This window comes from Myxine glutinosa, chromosome 2, assembly GCF_964187855.1.
Source record: "Myxine glutinosa chromosome 2, kmMyxGlut1.1, whole genome shotgun sequence".
Lineage (NCBI taxonomy): Eukaryota > Metazoa > Chordata > Myxini > Myxiniformes > Myxinidae > Myxine > Myxine glutinosa.
In genome coordinates this window covers 43,498,107-43,521,827 of record NC_136262.1, presented here as the reverse complement: position 1 = coordinate 43,521,827, position 23,721 = coordinate 43,498,107, and the positions used below count along the sequence as shown (strand labels likewise).

The window sequence follows — 23,721 nt, the reverse complement described above, 5'->3', positions numbered from 1 at the left end:
GGGAAAGAACCAGGAGTCAAATCCCAAAAATTGTTACATATTTCATGCGTCCCCCAATGTTGATTGCACACATAAAGTTTCATTAAAAGATGTTTTGAAATGTTGGTGAATTTCTGCCTGACCTTTTTGGAGGAGATAGTGTAACAGACAGAAAGACAGAGAGACAGACGGGCAGAGCCTATTACAATATCCACACGTTTCTTTTTTCACAACTCGTGGGGATAATTATCGTTTATATTCTCTGACTTACATCATTTCTTTAGCTCCTCCGTTTTCTCATTTGCCACCATCTCATTCTTCTACATCCTAAAATCCAACATCTTTTGATAAATGACCACCAGACTGGCATGTGGAGAACTTTTTCTCTTGGGAAAGGCAATAAGTCAAAAGCACAAAATTGGAGGATATGTAATATCTCAAACACCGATGGGGAAATGTGTGAAATTAAAATTACATAGAATTGTAAGATCAGCTGTCATTTATTACTTGACTTTATTGAAAAAGTTATTTGGGAGGGATGTATGATGGGTGGGGGAGCAATGCAAGAACAAGGGTAATCAGTAACAGCAATTCAATTATTTTTCATTATACACTCACAAAACGACAAAATAGAACTCGAGCCTCATCATAATTGTTCAATAAATAAAGAGACAAGCCATCGGATCGTTTTTGATCAATAAAATTAGCGCAACTGTCCAGTCGCTATCGTCACCATCTCAATCAGGAGGAACTGACCTTTGCAGTGAGGAATGGGGAAATCCCACGTGGTCGTTCCATCCCCCAAAGCCTTGCATGTAAGTATGCCGTGGCCTTCAAGAATGAAACCCGGTGTGCAGCTGAAACGCACCGCGTCGCCCACCTGGAAACGCGAGCCATGTAGCAGCATGTGGGGGGGTGTCCCAGGATTCCCACATGCACTGCTTTGCACTCCTGCACACATTCGTTGCATCACAGAGGGTAAAACAATGTCAGATATCTGTGATAACAATAACTTGTTTTAAGGTACATCGACTTTCTTTTTTTGCATTTATATTTGTCGGCATTCCTTGTGCGTTACCGCAACCACTATTTCCAGGTGTGGATAATTTCCAAGAGAAAAATCACCTCGCTCATGCAGCTACCTGTTTAAACCGTCTTGCACTAGTTCATGCCCACAGGTCATTGTTGTGCATTGAGCATTCTTCATGGTCCTTAACCCCGGGCAGTTAACTTATAATGAAAAACAATATTTCATCAGCAGGGTAGTGATAAATTAAGCAATGAAGGCATCGCAAAAATAAATCTACTAAATAGTCTTTAGTCCGTTTCATTCCAAACTTTAACTCGATATACTGAAACCCTGGCGGACTAGATTCAGTTTACTCATTGCAAAGCATGCTGGTAGATATTTGATTTATAACATTTTTGTACAAAAAATAATTTCCTAATGGAACCTTGATTTTGTGTTCAACTGTATTATGTAGGCATAACAACCTACAACCTACATAACCTACAATTATGTAGGCATAACATAACAAAAAAAAACAACAACAACCACGGTCCCCGAAAAGGCCAACCCCTGCTTTGTGGGGAAAAATGGCCTCTAAACGGTGGGGTTTTTTTTGTATTATGTAGGCAGTTATGTTTGGCAGAAGAAACGGCCACGAAATAAAGGTCTGCATACGGTATTATCAGAACCATTACTGTTATAATGTTTAACATGTTCCATGTATCCATACAGCATGCAGATTTAGGGTTCTTTATTGGGGGGCATGGCCATGACATATTGTCTTATTCATTGCCGCTGTGCCCCTCTGAGTGTTTCACCATCTTTAAACTGTCTCCGATCGTTCCGAGAGGATATTTGTGGCCCTACATGTGACTAAAGGTGAAATAGCTTGTAGCTAGCAGATAACCCGGTTCCACAGGGCTGGTGTAAGGGAATTAGTTTGCAAGAGAGTGTGGAATATTTCAGGAGTTTGACAGGAATGTCCTTCGACAGCATAATGGCAGTGGCACATGGAAATTCCTCGTGGGCTTTTGGGTATTTGGGTCTAAAAGATCTTTGTGGTCTAAAGGGTTGTCGGGAACAATTTGTGTACATAAACCAAGTCATGTCCACTCATTAAATACTTGTAAAATTTAATAACACTGGGAAAAATACTCATTCTGTCACAACAAAAATACATGGTATAATCACCTCACACAACACAAGGACCCCGGGTTGACACGAGTATTCTTCCTCGATCGCACTGTTTTGGCTTCATTTACAGCAATTAAAGACAAAGGGAGAATATTTGATTGGGTCCTCACAGTTGGGTCCTTCAGGGTATTTTGGGTAACATGGGTATTTAGGATATTTTGGGTCTTTAAGGGCCTTAAGGATATTTTGGGTCTTTTGGGTTTTTGGAGACCTCAGGTTCTTAAGGTCCTCTGGGACTTCTGGGTCCTCTGCATATTTTGGGTCTTCTGTATATTTAAGGGTCTTTAGGATATTTGGGGTATTTGAGGTCATTAAGGGTCCCGGTGGCCTTGGGGGTCTTAAAGTGTCTTCAAAGGTCTAACGAGCCTCAGCAGTCTAAATGGTGGAAAGGTGCATTCCAAGGGTCCGTAATTAATAGACGTACACAATTAATAGACAGCATACAGCCGACAGTCAATCAGTACATAATTACTAGACATATAGTCACACAGCTAAACGAAAGGACGGCTTCACTAACAGTGTTTTTCGGTTTTATATATTTCAATATATCGATAGGATATGGACAGATTGACTGAACAGTTTTTTGTTTTTTTTTAGTTCCTGTATATGTGCAAACCAACGACTCAGTATATACACCACTTGTGCAATAAAAATGAATATAACTCGAGATTGCATGAATAACATAATTTTAAACCTACGCATGCACCGTCTAGACCCAAGAGCTCTTATGATGTACAGTCACATGAAAAAGTAAGTACACCCCATGTAAAGTTTTGACTTTTTCAACATATTTCAACACAGCTATTTGATCTTCATTTCAACAATATTGATAGATAAAGGCGATATAATATAACAAATATAATGAAAAATTTACATTTTGTAGTGCATTGTATAATTTAAATAAACATAAATGCAAATTTCGCATGTGGAAAAAGTAAGTACACCCTCGGCTCTAATAGGTGGTATTACCCCCTTTGGCAGAAACAACCTCAAGTAGGCGTTTCTTATAACTGTCTACCAGTCTCTGACATTGACTGGGAGACATTTTTGCCCACTCCTCCATGCAGAATTATTTCAGCTGTGCGATGTTTGAGGGGTTTCTTGAATGCACAGCTAGTTTCAAATCCCCCCACAACATCTCGATGGGATTTAGATCCAGGCTTTGACTTCGCCATTCCAGAACCCTCCATGTCTTTCTTTTCAGCCATTCCTTGGTGGATTTACTGGTATGTTTAGGGTCATTGTCATGTTGCAAGGTCCACCTTCGGTTGAGCTTCAACTTTCCGACAGTTGGCCTCACGTTATCCTCAAGCACCCTCTGGTACAATGAAGAATTCATAGTGGATTCTATGATGGTGAGCTGCCCAGGCACTGATGCAGCAAAGCTGCCCCAAACCATAATATTTCCACCACCATGCTTTACAGTTGGTATCAGGTTCTTGTGGTCAAATGCTGTCTTTGGTTTTCGACAAACATGTCTTTTGGTACTGTGGCCAAATAGCTCTACCTTTGACTCATCTGTCCAGAGCACATTGTTCCAGAAGTGCTGGTCTTTGCTGAGGTGTTCATTGGCAAACTTTAGTCTTGCCCTGATGTTCTTTCTGGACAGCAAAGGTTTCCTCCTGGCACACCTCCCATGTAGATCAAATTTGTGCAGCCTCTTTTGAATGGTAGACTCGTGCACTTTGACATCAACAGTGGCAAGAGCTACCTTTAGGTCCCGTGATGACATTCTGGGATTCTTAGAGACTTCTTTCACCATCTTGCGGTCTGCTCTCGGGCTGAATTGCTGGGGCGGCCTTGCCTGAACAAGTTGGCAGTTGTTTGGAATCTTCTCCACTTATAGATAATCTTCCGGACAGTCGAATGATTGATTTCAAATTGTTTGGAGATCTTTTTAAATCCCACCCAGACGCGTAGGCATCTATAACCTTCTTTCTGAAGGCCTCAGAGAGCTCTTTTGATCTAGACATGGTGATGCCGCACACTTCAACAACAAAGAGCAAACCAAACTAAATGTCTGAGTTTTAAATAAGACAGGTTCCTCGAAGATCCTCTCTAACGACTTTCTAATCATTTGCGCCTGAGCTGGTTCACCTGATTCTAATTTTAGGTATTTGATGTGGTGATAAATGTAGGGGTGTACTTACTTTTTCCACATGCGAAATTTGCATTTATGCTTTTTTAAATTATACAATGGACTACAAAATGTGAATGTTTCATGATAGTTGTTATATTATATCACCTTTATTTATCAATATTGTTGAAATGAAGATCAAATAGTTGCATGTTGAAATATGTTGAAAAAGTCAAAACTTTACGTGGGGTGCACTTACTTTTTCACGTGACTGTATATATATATACACACATATGTATATATATGGTAAAAGGTAAAAGATTGGGCCAGTTGGGATTATACATTTTTAGAGAAAGAAAGGCGTTTCCAACTTCCAACCAGAAAGTAAAACTAGATCTACTCTGCAAATGTCAGCAAATAAGCAAGAGAAGACCATATCTCAGGTGACGTTTAACCATACACGCAATTTTCGCTTTTTAGTCTTGTTTGCCTTTCTTAACAGAGGTTTTCTTACCGCAATATATCCTTCAACTTCTGCTTTAAAAAGTTACCTTCATACTGTTTATGGATGGTCATTGGCCTTCTGCCTTTTTTTTTTTCTTTTTTTTTTATTGGCCTTCTGCCTTTTGCCTGTTCTGTTGTCAATCCAACGCTTGTTTTCTTTCTATTCCCGATAGGGTATTATCTTCAGATATTGCTCATCCTTGTAAAATTCATGCAAAAACACATATATATTTATTACCATTACAACACACACACACACACACACACACACACACACACACACACACACACACACACACACACACACACACACACACACACACACTCACACACACACACACACACCCTGACTTTCATAGGTGTACACTTTGAGACCAAGTAGATCTCCAGTCCATCTCCTGAAGCCCACCAACGTGAGGAGATATCCGTCAACAACAGCAACTTTACACACACACACATATATGTGTACACCCTCAAACATACACACACACACACACACACACACACACACACACACACACATACACACACACACACACACGATACTTTGAGAGCTGGGAAGGCTCCGTTGCACCTTCTGAAACCCACATATGGAGATAACGACCAACGACACACACACACACACACACACACACACATGCACGCACAGTTTTGCATCTCCAAACTCCAGTGTGACCACATTTTAACCATGCACCAAGGCTTTGGCTTTATAGAAAATTAATGTATTGTATTTTTTGCACCAACATTTTTGCCCGAGTGCTTTTTCGATTACACTATTTGTGGAGGATGAGTTGAATTGCCAAAATAATCTCCATTTACTCTCCAGCATTGTTCAGCCTGCATCTCCTCCACTACTACCGCATACATACTGAGGAAGCAGGCAATTGGAGCACAGACAATCCCTACCTAGGATGTAAGTTACCAAGTCTGAATGAAATTGGATAATCCTAAATCACTTATTTCATTAATTCAGATTCACTTTATTTTTAATCTGAATTTAATTCTGCAAGGTCGATATTTTTACCACTATTTATTCCGCAGCAGATGCAGTGCCTTAGCCATCTGTGCTTTCTTGATGAAAGTCCAGTGAATCGCCTTATTTTTATCTGGAGTGATTAATTTACAAACTAAATTACAAATTTATTTTATTGAATAACAATATATACACTGCTGTGCAAAAGTCTCAGACTATTGCATTTTTATCTTCTGTGCATCTTCTTCTTCCTCCCCTCCTCTTCCCTTTATAAGGGATGAGGTCCAATGGCACCAAGCTTCTGCCCTGCCTTGATCATGACACTTCTCCACTTCCTTCTCAGCCAACTCTCTCCACTCTCCAACCACCCACACCTTACTGATATCCCTGTCCACACAATCCTCCCATCTCAACCGCAGTCTACCTCTTTTCCTCCTACCTTGTTCCCTCAACCTATCCACACTCTTCGCCATTCTCTCTTACACCATCTGCACCAAGTGTCCAGCTCATCTCAGCCGGCATTGCACCAATCTCCCTGTCAAGCTCATCTGCACATCAATCTCCTCTCATCCATTCTCCTTCTATCCACCCTCTTCACTCCCACAATCCTCCCATCTCAACCGCAGTCTACCTCTTTTCCTCCTACCTTGTTCCCTCAACCTATCCACACTCTTTGCCGTTCTCTCTTACCCCATCTGCACCAAGTGTCCAGCCCATCTCAGCCGGCATTGCACCAATCTCCCTGTCAAGCTCATCTGCACACCAATCTCCTCCCTCAGTTCATCCATTCTCCTTCTATCCACCCTCTTCACTCCCACAATCCTCCTGACCCAGTTGTTCTCGCAGCATCTGTTGTTGAAGCTCTTTCAATGCCACCATTTCCAGACCGTAGAGGTAGGCTGGCGTTACACACGACATCAGAACCTTTCCATTCAATTTCCTTGATATTTTTCTGTCTTACATTTATCCTTCCATCCTCCTCCACACATTGGCACCCACCTGAATCCTCCACTGCATCTCTGCCTCTGACTTACCATTCCCGGTCACTGTTGCCCCCAGATACTCAAACCTATTTTTTTCCTGTCTGGTCTCCTTTCCCTCCAACCTGATATTCAATTATTTTCTCTGCTGCCTGACCCATGTCACCTCAGTCTTCTCCCTACTCACCTCCAGTCCATGCTTCCCAAATGCCTTCTTCCACTCCCCCAGTACTTCCTGCATCTCCTACTCTCCACCACAACAGCCAGATCTTACATATACAATATCCTCCCCAAAATACCCCTCATGTTTACCTTCCTGCTTACCTGCTCCATCACCATGATAATCATGAGTGAGCGGAGAGGCCTTCCCTGTCCCAAACCGATACTCAGACTGAACTTCTGAGACATCCCAGGACCAATCAAAATTCTGCTTCCGACACTCCCATGTATTAAGAAACTAAAACGTTGTGTTCAATGCAAATACAACTTTATGAAAAAAAAACGTATTCAATTAAATAAATTTATACACAATATACCTTGATATCTATCTATAATTCCAGCAATCTCTGTGTGTCTGTGTGTCTGTGTGTCTGTGTGTCTGTGTGTCTGTGACCGCTGTTTCTCGACAACCACGGGTCCGATATACTTTAAACTTGCCAGGTATATTGCTGGGGACCCGAGGATGTGCCTTTTCAAGGTTTGAAATTAATCGGACAAGTACTTACCGAGCTATGTCCAAAAAACGCTTCAACCAATCAGAGAGCAGCGAGCTATCACGTGTGCCGAACCGTTAATGCAATGCAAGCGTAATGCGTTAATGCAAGGCTTTTCTTTTTTCCCCTCTTCTCTTTCTACTTTTCCTTGCGATTAAATTGCAAACAGCCAAAATACGTTGGCGCTAATTGAATAATTGGCCATTAACACTAAAATAATCGTAACTGCGATATGCCAACTTCCGGACAGTGAAGCCTTCCCTGTTGTTGTTGTTTGCAGCAGCTGTTTGCAGCAAGGCAAGGCTTTTCTTTTTTTCCCTCTTCTCTTTCTACTTTGCCTTGCGATTAAATTGCAAAAAGCCAAAATACGTTGGCGATAATTGAATAATTGGGCATTAACACTAAAATAATCGTAACTGCGATATGCCAACTTCCGGACAGTGAAGACTTCACTGTTGTTGTTGTTTGCAGCAGATGTTTGCAGCAAGGCAAGGCTTTTCTTTTTTTCCCTCTTCTCTTTCTACTTTTCCTTGCGATTAAATTGCAAACAGCCAAAATACGTTGGCGCTAATTGAATAATTGGCCATTAACACTAAAATAATCGCGTACGGGTAGCGTTTTTTTTTTTTTTTAGCAAGGAACGGGCACCCACGTACGGGCAATGCCCTAGTAAACTAAATGTGAGCATGTCCACACTTTTCCTTCAAATCCATTGAAATTCCTCTTGGGACATTTTCAAATAATTTTGTTATAAACTCTTGTGTAATCGTGTTCAGTGCTTCTTCCAAAACCTTCCAAATATCATCTAAGTTACTGGGATTCTTTTTTAAATCCAGCTTCAATTCTATTGAGATCTGGGCTGTGAGAAGTACTATTCCATGAGTTGAAGGACTCCAGCTTATATGTCCAACTAGAGTAGTCCCATACAGGTTCAATGATATTGAGATGTGGGCTTTGAAATTATAAATGATAATTGTGACGTCATAGATCACGTGGTGTGGGCGCCATCTTTGAAAAACTGAAAACTTTGCACCTTTATATTTCCAAAACCGCTCCATGGAAAAAAAAATTGAAACGTCTCATTGTGAAGTACTCCCCATGGGGAACAACATATATTGATGATGATGTCATCTGTGCCTTCATTATGACGTCATAATTAGACAAGTATAATGCTTGATCTGATCAGTTTCAAATTTATTGAGCATGGTGTACACAAAAATTGTACAGGAGAATTCAATTGTGTTCACGGCATTGAAAAATAAAATGATGGGTCAATGAACAAGCAGTGATATCCATTGTATATACCAAACATTGTATATACAGTGATATACCAAACTTCATTGTATAATTTAATAATTATTATATAAGTAGTACTTCAAGAGCTCACGTTAAGACCTATGTATAAAAACATTGGGGCAATACCCCTGGCGGTCACCTGGTAGAATAAACAGTATACTACACCGACTAAAGGTGTTTTAAAAACCAATTTCAATGGTTGCTAGAAGACAGGGCAGCATGTAGAATCATACAAACATAATCATAAGACTAAACAAACAAAGAAGAAAATAACTATTTTGGGGGGCCAGCCGCCCCCCCCCCACACCCAAAGTAAACACCCAAAGGGGCACATTTTTTTTAATGCCGTGAACAAACCATCGAAATTGCATGTGTAGTTTGAGAAGAAATCAAATACCTATTTTGTGGGGCAACCGCCCCCATCCCCCCGTAAACCCCAAAGGACGCATTTTTTTTTTAATGTCGTGAACAAACTTTGGTACAACACAGGTGGGGATGGTTGTGGTCACGTTTCATCGAAATCGTGTGTGTAGTTTCTGAGAAAAAAGCAAATTCCTATTTTAGGGGGTAAAACCTGTCCCGACCTTCGATGATTTTTTCGAAGCTGTCCCGACCTTCACGCACGCTCGAAGTTAAGTAATTGTTCACAATTGTATTTTTGTCGAAACTGTATTTATCTTACGTGTGTGTACCTATAGTGCGTCCCTTGGAAGATTATCGGTGTTAATCTTTCATACCTGTATAGAGTGGTCGAGTATTTCGTGCCGCGATAAATTGTGGCCTTGTAGTTCTTTAAGCTTTCTACCTGGAGGCTTTGTTTTCTCTCAGCGGTTGATTGTGGTCCTGCTATTCTCGTTCTCTCAGTTTTTTTTCCCAGTCTTTTCACCCCATACTTCCTTGTTTAAAATCTTCACAAAAAAAACAAAAACATTTCCTTTGTTCTTTTTGTTCGTTCGTTCTTCGACCACGTGTTTCACCCCCATTTCACGCGATTCCCCAGATCTGTTTTGCCATTTTCTTTTTTGCTGACATATTTTGCCCTGTTCACGTGACTCGTGGTTGTCCCTCAAAGCTCCCTCTCCCCGTTGGTATTTTTGTGAATATAAGATTGTTCTTCACGGTTCTGTTTAAATATGTTTAAACTTTCCCCTGCAGTGTTTTATTCAGTGGTATATCACAACACGCTGTTTTTCTTCCTATTTAAAAGGCTTTTTTCAATTTCCTCTCCAACTCATTCCATTTCAAAAAAATATTCAATCTCTTATAATTCTAAATCACGACATGCTCTAAATTCAAATTCATTCCACCCATCCTCCATCGTTCTTAAACAAATCTCAAATTTGAAAATCACAATAAACCCAATTTGTTATAAATGTTCGTCTTTCATTAATCATCCCACTTTCTAAACTCCCCCCTTGCCCCTCCCTTCCAGATCTCCGCCCTTGCCCCTCCCCTCCTAAACTCCCCCCTTGCGCCTCCCCTCCTAAACTCCCCCCCAAACCCCTCCCCTTCAAATCTACCCCCCGACCATCCCGCTCCAATTCTCCCCTCTCCCACCTCCTTCTCAAAGTTTCCTCCTCCCGACTTCAACTCCCTTCTATCTCATACCTCCCCCTCCCCCAACCTTCTACTTTCCTCTGCCACCCCTCAAAGAACCCCTCACTGTGCCTCATCCTATCACCATCAAACCTTTCGTCCTCATCCTTCCCTTTCTTGTAACTCTTCTGTAATCTCTGACATGCTAATAACTGCTCTTCCTACCTCCCCCGCCCATCCTTCATCTGCCCCTACCCCACCCCTCCCCTCTCCTGCACCCGATGTTCCCCCTCTCTCCGCATCAACGATATGGACCTCAAACATCCGGGGCCTTCGCTCAAACCTGATTGATCTCTCCATTCAGGTTGCTTCTGACAATCCAGACTTGATCTGCTTAACAGAGACTTTCCTCCTTCAAGATGTCTCTGATTCCTTAATATCTCTTCCTGGTTACTCCCTCCTCCGGTATGATAGACCTGAGCCTCGGCCTGGTGGTGGGGTGGCTATCTTTGTCAAAAACTTTCTTCCTCACTCTCCTTGCACTGCTCTCTTTCCTCCTCACCCGCAGGAGTACCTCTGGTTACGGCTTCCTCTCCGCTCCCACCTTTTGTTCATATGTGTTCTGTACTGTCCTCCAAACAGTGATGACTCCATTTACATGTCGCTGTCTGACAACATGGACCAACTTCTATCCACTCATCCCAACTATCTCTTCCTCATATGTGAGGACTTGAACTGTCATCATGCCAGCTGGCTGGGTGTGGGTTCCTCTCTCACCAGCCATTGCACCTCAGCAAAGGACTTCTGTGACTCATTGGGACTGACACAATCTGTCAATTTCCCGACCCGGATCTCAGTCAATGGATTATCTTCTCTTCTCGATTTGGTTATGACATTTTTCCAGCAAATGTCTGCTGCTCTTCTTCTGCTCCAATCGGTTCTTCTAATCATGTGCTTGTTAAAGTGGACATCTCTCTGGCCATTCTCAGAGAGCCTCCTCAGCGTCGCGAGTCTGGCATTTCACTCAGGCCGACTGGCACAGGCTGCAAGCAGCCATCAATCATCTGGACTGGTCTCCCATCTCTACTGCCTCTGACATCAATTCTTCCTGGAAATTCTTCCAAAGCAAACTGCTCTCTCTCATGCACAGATTTATCCCATCTCGTCTTCAGTTGTCTTACCCTTCCTCCCGTCCATGGTACACTGAATCTTGTGGTGAAGCAGTTGCCTTGAAACAACTTGCCTTTGCCTCTTGGAAGGCTAATCCAACTGTAGGTAATCTCAGTTCCTTCCACCAAGCTCGGAACAAGTGTGTGTCTACCCTCAGGAGTACCAGGAATCACTATGTCTCCACACTCAAGAATGAGCTCTCAAACCTGTCTCCTTCCTCCAAATCCTGGTGGCGTCTGGTCAAACCCCTTTCTGGTGTTTGTTCCCCCTCCATCCCCTCCCTCACCTCAAATGGCTACAAAGTTGACACCGCATGTGACAAAGCCGAATGCCTCAACTCTGTGTTTCCCTCAAAATATTGTGTCCCAAACACATCTCTCTCTGTTCCCACCTTACCCAGTCGAACCCAACTGCTCCTGGACTCTGGGTCCTTCTTTCCTGACAAGCTGGAGAAGTTTTTGTCAAACCTCGACTCCGATTCTGCAACTGGACCAGACGGCATCAGCCCACGGGTCCTAAAATCCTGCTCTGCCGCTCTATCTCACCCTCTCTCTGTTCTTTTCACCCTCTCTTTTGCTCAAGGTCATCTGCCAGCATCTTGGAAATCAACAAACATTACCGCTTTACACAAAAAATGTGCAAAAACAGATCCTTGCAACTACAGACCAATCAGACGGCTCCCAATTATCAGCAAAGTCATGGAATCCATCATTGCTTCGGATATCAAATCCTTCCTCTTCTCCAATGGCTTGATCTCCGATCATCAATTTGGATTCAGAGAAGGTCATTCTACTCTGGACATGTTGCTTCTGCTGTCTCAACTATGGATGGAGGTCCTCAATGCCAAACAGGAAATCAGAGCTGTCTCCCTCGACATATCACGTTCCTTCGATACGGTCTGGCACCCAGCTCTGCTCACCCAACTCTCCTCCTATGGTATCCATGGAAATCTCCATGCTTGGCTTGCGGACTCCCTCTCTGGTCATAGTCAACGTGTGGCCCTGAATGGATTTCTCTCATCACCCCAGCCTGTTCTGGCTGGAGTTCCCCAAGGTAGTGTTCTGGGCCCTGTGCTTTTTCTGGTCTTCATCAATGATCTCTCCGACTCTCTGGAAAATCCTCTCCATCTCTTTGCTGATGACTCCATTCTCTGCCGCTCCATTCCTCATTCCTCAGATTGGCAGCCTGCAGCCTCCTGACTCTCTGCAGACCTGGACAAAATCACAGACTGGTCAAACAAGTGGAACATGCCTTTCAATCCTGACAAATCTCACACTCTTACTATGTCTCTCCGAAAAGACCAACTGGAAAACCCTCCCATCTACCTTCTCAACAATCCTCTCCATGAAGTTCTGTTGCTCAAGCTTTTGGGTCTCACTATCTGCCGTGATCTTTCTTGGGAAAACCACATTTCCAAACTGGCCTCCAAAGCCAGTCCACGACTGGGCATCCTCCATCGTGCGAAGTCCTTCCTTGGCACACCTGAGCTCCTCACCACATACAAGGCTTTCATCCGCAGCTCAATGGAATACTGTTCCCCCCTCTGAGCCGGTGCTCCTGCCTCACACCTAGCTCGGCTTCACGCTGTTGAAGTCAAAGCTTTCAGAATCATTGGAATCTCCTGCGATGAGGCTAACTCCGAGGGCCTTTCACTCACTCACCACAGGCAGGTTAGGTTGGTGGTCTTTCTGTCTTCTACCGACTCCTCTCCGGCCTTGCTCCCCCAGCTCTCTCTGTGCTCTGTCCCCCAAATATTCCTACAGGTCGCACAAGATCTGCCAGCAACCCTATTATGGTTAAACTGCCAAAATCTAGGCTCTGTGCTCACCTTCACTCTTTCATTCCCCTTTTCTTCCGCCTCTGGAACTAACTCCCCCACTCCCTTCAATCCCACTCCTCCCTCCAGGTCTTTAAAACAGCTGTTAACCACCATCTCTTATCTTTCCCCATCCAAAACTTGATCTTTTCTACCCCTGGTAATTCACCCCAGATACATTTTTTCGAAATTCCAACTTCTTTCCTGGAAGTCCTTGCAGTGTCCGTATGCTTTATACCTCTCCCACCTCCCCCCAAGCCCTCTCCCTCCCACAGTTCTCTCGATGTCCCTGCTCTCAAATGTTGTGTTTGTGGCCTTCCCCTCTCTCCCCATCTTGTCAACCGCTCCCCTTATTTTGTGTTTTATGTGTCGGTTTGTGTCGGTTTTTACTTTTTGTGTGATCAATGTTGGCTTTTTCACGAGCCTCGATCTTGTATTCAAAAAAAAACAAAAAAACCTGGACCCACTTGGACCCCAAATATATTCCTTCCGACACCGATTTTTTTAATGCCATGAAAAAGCTTTAGTCACAACACAACAAATATCATTTGTGGCAAGTTTGGTCACAATCCCTTCAGTAGTTTCGAAGAATAAGTTGCAAGTGTTTACGTACTGACAGACGGACTGACAGACGGACTGACAGACGGACGGACTGACGGACTGATGGGCGGACAATGCGCCATCGCATAAGCTCCCCAGAACTTCGTTCCAGGTGAGCTAAAAACAGTTTCAAATGGAGCACATCACAGCCATTACAGCATTTAATTTGCATCAGATGTGACAATAAATATGAATTGTTTCTCCCAGCTTGCCAGCTCGATGACAGAAGCCCCCATTTGTATTTTAGCCACCTCTATCCCTACTCCGTATAGAATCCTGTGTGGGCACAGACACTATGCTTGTATATTATGTCATATTACCTGCTATATAACCAACTATAGACAGTTTAACCAACTAATATAACAACAATAATAATAATAATATATAATGTATAACTAATAGATAATATAATAATAATATTGTTACGGATCTCAAACGTCGGCTCTCCCATTATCAAGAGGGGGTTAATCCCCTAGTCCTTTTATCTGGCTGACGCGAGTCCTGGAAGTTATAACGTCCTTCCCGGCGTGGCGTTAGGTAGGGTTTGTCAGGCCGAGGGATTCGCTACTACCGAAGTACTAACGCCAACCGGAAACGAGGGAATAACTCCTGCTCGAATCACGGATATGGATGGAATATGCCGAGCGGATAGCAATCCGCGATCCGAGCTGTTAACAGGTGACTAGACCAGATTCTAAGCGGTTGCGATCGTGCCATGCTTACCCAATTAGAGAAAAGACTGATGCGATCGGATGGAGAGGAAACCAGGAAAATAGGAAGAACAGAGCAATTTATTAACAAATGTACAAGAAGAAGAGGAAACAAAAGGAATATACAAGAAAGAAAGAGGAAGGAAAAGTACACAGGGCAGTCTTAATTACAGGCTTAACTTATTCCCTGGACAAACGGGCCCGTCTCACACACACAGACACTCACACGGGGGTTACAGATGGTAGGTTGATGGTCATCAGTGCGTCCAGGCTCCAGTCCGGCTCCAGTCCAGGTGATGGAAAACCCGGCAGGCAGCTCTTCGTATAGCGTAACGTGAGCGGACACTTATAATGACAGGGGGGAAGGCTGGTATACTGCGTACGTACTTTGTGCACTACCCGCGCCAAGCGCCCCCTCTCCAATGTCCTGCTTTGGAATCCCAATGCCAGCGAGCCCTCTGTAATCACGACAGTCCTCAGCGCTTTCCACAATGATCCGTCCTGGACGGTCCTCTGTGAGAGTCCTTTCACAAGCGCATATATTCTCGAGTCCTTTCACAAGCGCATATATTCTCGAGTCCTGTTAGCGCAAGCTTCCTCGGTAAGTCCTTCTACCAAGTGCGCTTCCTTATAGTCCTGTAAAAGGGCTTTGTGCGCTGGCTTTTATAAGTGAAGCCAGCGAACGCTCCGCGAGCCCCAACCACGCCCTGTCAGGCGAAGTCACTCCAGCCCTGGTTGGCTGCTTATCGCTTACCGGCCCCGCCCTGACGGCTGGGTGACGTGGCCACACCTTCTCCCTGGTGCTCCGCCCTCTTTTTCCGGGCTTCACCTCGTGGCTTATGGCGACGTTTAGCGAGCTCATGCTCAAGGGCAGCGAACGCTGCTAACAAAGGCGCGTAACAAATTGGGAAGGGCCATGGGGCACAGACTGGAGTGCGCCTAATGGCGTCGCTTGGAGGGAGGCTGCAAAAATGGACGAGGGGCCTCCTTCTTATTCGATTGACGCAATGCAGATTTAACTATTGGAAAATGGCCTTATCTAACACATACTAAGAAATAACTGATGTCCTATGGTGACCTACGTGTTGCTTGTGGCCTATCTATGGGGTGCTACCTTTATCCTTTAATGATGGTATATTTATTTACAAGTGTGGGCCCCGCAACAATATATAATAATAAATATTAAAATAAAATAATAAAAATAAGACAAGAAAACCAAATAATAAAATAAATAAATAAATAAAATAAATAAATAAAATATAAATAATAGAAAATAAATAAAACAAACAAAAAATAAAAATAAAATAAATAATAATAATAAAAGAAATAAGTAAATAATAAAAAAATAGATAATCAAATCAATAAATAATATATAAATAATAATTACAAAAAATATATATATATATATATATATAATAATGAAATATCAACAAATAAAATACTAAAATAAAAAATAAATAAAATAAAATAATAATTAAATTATAAATATAATTATATATATATATATATATATATATAATTATATATATATATATTATATATATAAATACGATATAATATATTATATAATAGCATATAATAATAATATAATGCATATAATGTAATATATAATACTCATATAATGCTATATAAGCAACTATTACAACATTATATTACCAACTATATAACCTGCTAGCATGCACATTATACAATACTACATATTATATGAAACATTAACAGAAAATAAATGGTCTTATTCCTTCTTTGAGTTGCCAAAATTTACAAAATCCTAACAATGACAACACTCCTTGTTAACTAGGCAAAATGCAGACTTTTCTACACTACCAGAGTGTGCACTCAGCATGTTCTTGCACACCTAGGGCCGCCACTTAACTTCCAACAAGCTGTTCTTAATGGATCTTGTGTGTGAGTCGTTATGCTGGCGCATTGTGTTGAGAAGGCCAGTGAGAGCGGGTCCTGGATTATAAGCTTGAGGGTGGTGTAAACCAAGGATAGCTTGCTTACTGTGAGTGATAAGTTGCTTTGGGGTGAAACATTCATTTCTGGGAGTCATTATGTCTTGGATAAATATCTGTCAATGTGTGCTCATTCTGGTCTTTGCAGCAAGCCAAATTACCTGTAGCCTGAGATACAACTCCCAAACAAAATCATCCCATATTGCTGTATAGCTGGTGAGGAAGCAATCAACAGGAATAATGAAACTCCCTGGCAAATATCTCAATTATATATACACCAATAAATCAGGTTTATACTCATTCATTTCATTTATATATCAATTCATTCAATCACTCTCACTTTGCTGTGAATTTGATTTTATGTTAACTTCAGCCTCCATTTTTGCTGACATTTATTCTGCAGCAGCTCCAGTGCCTTCCTTATCCATGCTTCCTCTGTGGAATTTATATCACAAAGTGGTATCTTTTAAATTCCAGTGTTTCCTTCACATACTATAATATGCATAACGATATCAGAGACAGATAAATCCTTGTGCTTATTCCTTATTTGACATCCACTCCTTCCAAAATAGTACCGATCCCTGATGGAACCTACATCCCTGATTCATCAGCATTCCAATCTTCCCTCTAGGTCTTCAAGACAGCAGTATACCATCATTTCATCTGTATCCATGATATTCTTTATTCCCATTAACCCTACCCACATCCACCAATCTTGTGCACTTGCATTTCATTGTCTTTCTCTGTCTGCTTCTGTCCTCTCTTCTTTTTCCCGTTCATTCGCATTCACCTGTTTGTTTGTCCGGTTGTTTCCACACTTCATCGTCAGAATACCTCCCTATAATCCATCACCTTGCCCTTCTTTGAACTGAGATTTGTACACAAAAACTGCATTCACCATTTTAATCGTTTTGGGACATCTTGCGTCCTCTCAGTGACTCGGCAGAATTATTAAACTCCTTTTGTTGGCTCGCAACCTTACTACAGTAATTTATTTTCGCAATAACTCACGATTTAGTTTATTAAATAGAATGATAAAATGCATAGCATCCATCATTAACAGTCAAACCGTAGCCAATAAACAACGTGGTGGAGCATCAGTCATTTACTCTGCAGTGAGTTATTTCTTGTCTTTCATATTTAACCACTAAAGTTCAGAAGTGTTCCTCGCGTGTCAAAGTTCCTTGTAAGGGAACTCATATTATTATATACTAGTAAGATTACCAGTCCCAGACTGGAGAAGTTTAAGTTAAATTATCAATTTAAATTGTTTAATGGCCTTTAAAAAGGTTCATTGCGTTGCACTCTTGGTTTCACTCAGATTCAAATATTTGAGCTTACATCACCCACCGCAAAATGGTGGTGCAACATCAGATGGCAGAGGTTCAATTTGTCTAAAGAGAGGGCAAAATAAAATTTGGCATCAACATTATTCATTCCTGCTCTCCTGTTATTTCAAAAGAGAATGTTGAGCCTTTCAATCGCAGCTTGGGAAGTGGCCACCGTTAACGGGAGACAGACAAAAGCATGGACAGACACCATGGCTCAAAATATTGTTACGTTTGTAGGGGGTAGGGATACCATAGACCAGGTAGATTGCATAAATTAGCATGCTCTGTATGTCCCAATGAAGAAGAAGAACCACCATATAATAAGTTGGGAATCTGTTTAGCCCGGATGTCGTGTAGGGTGTATCTTCGTCCCCATTACGAGGAGTGGGGTATGTTAATTAGCTCAGGGATTATGGGTAATTTATCCCTTGTTGTATGTCGTTACCTCTGTAATTTATTTCCTATGTCCCTTTTGGCACCACACCACAGACACATAGCCAAGCCACGCAATCGACACCCTAATTGAGCTAACTCATTAAAAAGCCACCGGAAATCATGCATGAAGCACTGGTGCTAATTACCCCGACTTTGGAAGCACATAGGACGAAAGATCAGTGAGGCCACGGCCATAAGGGCAGTGATTGGTTGGGGTTTTCATTGGTTGGGGTTTTGATTGGTACAAGCCCAGGGTAAGATGGGACTTGCTGATAGGAGCAGGGAAGGGCTGGTAGGAAGCGAATCGCTGATTGGCGAAGCACCCCAGATAACGTCGGAGCCTGGGTGATAAAAGAACGCGTTAGCAGACATTTTGCTTTCTTCTCCTTGGCTCCTTGCTCGGACCGAGTTCCCTCTTGCGCTTTTTCTTGCCTGGACCTTGTACGAATGGTGGCATTTTTCTCGGGCTCAAGGGGGGGATCGTGAACGGCTGCATTTGAAGATCTTGCTGGTGGTCGTGAGGAGGAAGACCGCGGCTTTCCAAGCAAGAGCGACGGGTGGATGAGTGCTGCTTGCTCGCTGCAGCGCGACGAGGCCCGGAGTGAACAGACACACCGCGAGGCCTGGCTTCCAACCAGTTTTCTTCAAAGATGGCTGATCTCTTGGGGGCAACCATTGTAAGCACCATAATAATTAAAAGTACTTTGCTGACTCTCATTGTGATTTAGCTTCTGTGGCAATATGTGGCAAACATATTTTGCAGGCAATATGACACCGACATATTGAAACGAGAGCAATTAAACTGCATTGCCAATATTCCTCCACGTAGTCTCTGCCCATAACAACAGGTAGATGCCCTCACTGTCCAGTGACTGTTCAGTGACAATCACAATGTGCCAAGTTTTTTTCCATTCAGCGGGTTCCGAGAAATATATATTTTAATTATTAACGTTCAATCCCAGATGGCTGCCATACCTCGTGACCTATGATAATAATAATAATAATAATTCATTTATTTTGTATAGTGCTTTTCATGAAGCCCAAAGGCGCTTTGACAGAGTGCAAAACATAATGCATAACAAAACATGGAAACAACAATTTTTTTTTTTTTTTTTTTTTTTTTGTATACAAGATCGAGGCTCGTGAAAGAGCGAACATTAATCACACATTGCAAAAAGACAAGAATCAATAGGGAAATATTTAAAGCAAAAGGAGGGAGAAGGAGAAGTGATAGTCAGGGGTTAAATGCTGTGGGTTGAATGTTGAATGCAGTGCTGAACAGGTGGGTCTTGAGTGATGTTTTGAATGTGGTGAGTGAGGAGGTGTCTCTGATGGTGTGAGGTAGTGAGTTCCAGAGGGTGGGAGCAGCGATGGAGAAGGCCCTGTCCCCCCAGGATCTGAATTTGGTCCGGATGGGGGGGGGTCAGGAGGTTGGTACAGGAGGTTGGTATGATGTCACAATTATCATAAAAACAATCCACATGTGTCTCACTCATACCCTGAAAGTTTTGTCTCAATCGGACACGTGGTTGCTGAGAAAAACGAGGTTTAGCCCAAACGGAAGGAAGGACGGTCAACCCGAAAACACTGCCTCTGCCCACCTTCGGGGGCGGAGGCATAAAAATCCCCCATATGCACCTGCGCAGGTGAAGCCGAATAATTGAATTTGAATGGAGATATTATGAATCCCTTATTGTGGTTACAGAAGCATACCTCTCCATCCTTTTCTCTTTGGGTGAAAATTTAAAGGCAATGTACCACCAAATATATTCAGCAAAGTATCTGTAGGCATAGGTCATAGTTTGTAAGAGTGCTCTTGTGGCATTATAAATGATGCAAGTTAGGCCAAATGACCTTATAGCTACTAATCGATCACAAGTCACCTTTTATTGTTTTGTACAAACTTTTGAATGAGTATTGGTTCAGGGAGGAGGGTGGAGGGAAATGTAGAGAGGTAGAAATTTGTGAAGGGTGAAACAAGGTGATTGTGATAATAAATTGCTCTCAATATAAATGGCATTTCTCCTTCCAAAACTTGTATTTATGTATTTGCATAATCTGTGCTGTCTCTATATCTGTGGCTAATATTTTGTTAATTAAATCCTTCTTTCATGTGTAACCTTCCAACCACTTTCCCAGCAAACACAAGTAAGCTCACTGGAGAAGGTGTGAAGGTTGTGGATTCATATTCAGCAGAAGGCAGCAGTATCATGCAATCTAAACTTCCGGAAAATGAGTTAGGATCAGGGGAACTAGCAGGTTTCTTTGCATTTCTCATTAAAAAAACATATGGCTCAATAATGATATTCAGGGAGGAGGTAATATGCTTTTCTCACCTTTGTCTGGTATATACTGTGTTGCAAATCTACCCTATGTTTTTTTAAATCCAGGAATCAAGACTTGTGGAAGAGCAGGATGAGTAAGTATCTGACTTAAAACGAATGTTTTATTTTGACCACAAATTGGAACATTAATCGGAAGACAAATCTGCCGTTGAACAGTACTTTGTCTCTGAATTTGTGTGCAGACACGTGCGCAGAGAGGAGTGAGAAAATATTTCCCCCTGTCTGGCTTTCTGGCAGTCAAACAAAATTGAAAATCATTCCAAGCAGGAAACTTACTGTTTTTAAGGACGTCATAAAGGACACAAACAACAAATACAGATAGGATGGGTAACAGACACTGCGTCAACTGCGGTAAACTTACATATTTCGGTTAAAATACATTTACTTCTTCATGCAGCTGTATGAATCAAATTGCCGCCCCTTTATATGAACTTTCCTAGAGCATTACTTGGTTCCTCCTAAGAACACAAGGGTAGTCCAGCATGCGCACAATCTGTTTTTGAATGTCCCTTATTTTCTATTGTTTGCCATTTTCTACCAGCTTTGGAATGTCCCTTCTTTTCTATACTTTGCCAGATGTCACATACCATTATAAAGAAGCCTTTCCTATGCCCCTGGCATTTTCCCAGGAATGTCCCTTCTTTTCCATAGTTTGCCACATAATGTTTGCGCATACCATATAAAGTTGCCTTTTCTATGCCCCTGGCATTTTTCCCAAAAATATACTTGAACACTGCATGGGGTCATGTGATCTATGAAATCTCGTTTTCTTAGGCAATAGATTATTCAGATTACTGAAAAGACTTAAGAGCCCATATTGACTGGTTCATCCACTGAGCCAAAATAATTACAAGAAAGCCAAGTTTAAACACTGAATATCGTGAATGTTAAACCCCAAAGCAACCTGGTACCATCCTCTCAGCAATCAATATGCACTGGGATTTGTGCCATCCTCAAGCCTTGTATATCCAGTGCAGTTGCCTTTGTTGGTTGACTTCACTCAATATGCCAGCTGAACGACCCACCAAGGAGTCATGTTAAGAGACATCTATTGGGAAGAGCTTGTTGGAAGGTAATTGGTACTTCCAGTTGTGTGAGATAATCTGGTGGCACATCAGTTGCTGTTAAAAATTGGGTGTTATGAAAAACTGGCTGCACATCAGTTGCAATTCAAAAATGGTTGCATCAGTTGCGATTAAAAGCTCAAACATGACGACAACAAGTTTATTCCAGTTATAGACCATGGCGAAAAGTTTTCTTTCACTTGAAACATGATAAATCGAGTTAGTCTTTTATACTACAGTGCCTTCACGAATAATTCACAACCCTTGACCTTTTCACATTTTATTGCTACAGCCTGATTTTAAAATGGATTAAATTGAAATTTTTATCACTGATCTTCACATAATACCACCTAATATCAAAGTGTAATTTCTTTGAAAGAAATTTTTCCAAAATATTTAAAAATGAAAAGCTGAAATGTTTTGAGTCAATAGGTATTCATCCCCCTGAGTCAATACATCGTAGAAGCACCTTTGGCAGCGATTGCAGCTTTGAGTCTTCTTGGATAAGTCTGTATCAGCTTTGCATTTGGGGAGTTTCTCCCATTCTTCCTTGCAGGTTTGCTCAAGCTATGCCGAGTTGGATGGGGAGCGTCGGTGAACAAAAATATTTTCAAGTCTTTCCACAGATTCTCAATGGGATTCAAGTCTGGGCTTTGGCTGGGCCACTCAAGGACTTTCACGTTCTTATTCTGAAGCCATTCCAGTGTTGCTTTGCCTGTATGCTTGGGGTCATTGCCCTATTGGAACGTAAATCTTTGCCATAGTCTAAGATCTTTTGCACTCTGAAGCAGGTTCTCCTCAAGGATTTGCCTGCATTTGGCTCCATTCAATGTTCTCTCTATCCTTACGAGTCTCCCAGTCCCTGCCACTGAAATGTAGCCCAATATCATGATGCTGCCACCAACATGCTTCACATTAAGGATGGTGTGAGATGGGTGTGAGCTGTGCTCGGTTTCCGCCAGACTTAGCACCTGGCATTCAGATCAATTCGTCCAATTTTCATATTATCAGACCACAGAATATTTTGCCTCATGTTCAGACTCTTTCACGTGCCTTTTGGAAACTCCAGGCATGCTGTCATTTGTCTTTTTCTCAGGAGTGACTTCCTTCTTTCCACTCTCCCATAAAGCCTAGATTTGTGAAGGGCTGCAGAGACAGTTGTTCTTCCAGCAGGTTCTCCCATCTAATCCAAGGAATTCTGTAGTTCGGTGAGAGTGGTCATTGAGTTCTTGGTCACCTCCATGACCAAGATCCTTCTTGTCCGGTTTCTCAGTTTGGTCAGACAGGCAGCTCCAGAAAGAGTCTGGATAGTTTCATATTCTTTCCATTTTCTAATGATGGAGCTCACTGTGCTCTTGCGAACTTTCAACACTCCAGAAATAGTTTTATACCCTTCCCCAGATCTATGCCTCCTCACAATTCCATCCCTGAGCGAAATGGACAGATCCTTGGACTTCATGGTAGAGTTTATTCTCTGACATGCACTGTCAACTGTGGGACCTTATATAGAAAGGTGTGTTTCTTTCTACATCATGTCCAATTAATTAAATTTGCCACTGGTGGGCTCCAATCAAGTTTTAGAAGACATATCAATGTTGATCAAAGGAAATTGGATGCACCGGAGCTCAATTTGGAGTATCACAGCAAAGGGATTGAATACATATTGGCTAATGACGAATGATTTTTTACGATGAATACATATTGAATTTCAGCTTTTCATTTTTAATCAAATTGTGACAATTTCGAAAAAAAGAATTCCATTTTGACATTATGTGTACTATGACTATTCCACTTTAACATTATGGAAATAAAATTGCAATGGTACTATGTGCATCTCAGTGACAAAAAAATCTCACTTAAATCCATTTTAAATTCAGGCTGTAACACAACAAAATGTGAAAAACGTCAAGGGGTGTGAATACTTTCGAAAAGCATTGTACGTTGATTTCCTAACTCAACATTTTTTCCCCAGATGAGATGAGTTTATATATTCAAATTTCATTCAACAAAAATGAGAAAAATTATTCAAGATTT

At 41.9% G+C, this 23,721-nt stretch overlaps 1 protein-coding gene across 1 annotated transcript in view; it reads right to left on the bottom strand.

Moving 5' to 3' along the window:
- The window catches only part of LOC137422386 (CUB and sushi domain-containing protein 3), a 1,172,941-nt gene that overhangs the window by 867,189 nt on the left and 282,031 nt on the right, over positions 1-23,721 (bottom strand). Inside the window, 1 exon segment of the mRNA XM_078772588.1 lies at positions 736-930. Within this exon segment, the coding sequence (XP_078628714.1) occupies positions 736-930 (195 nt within the window).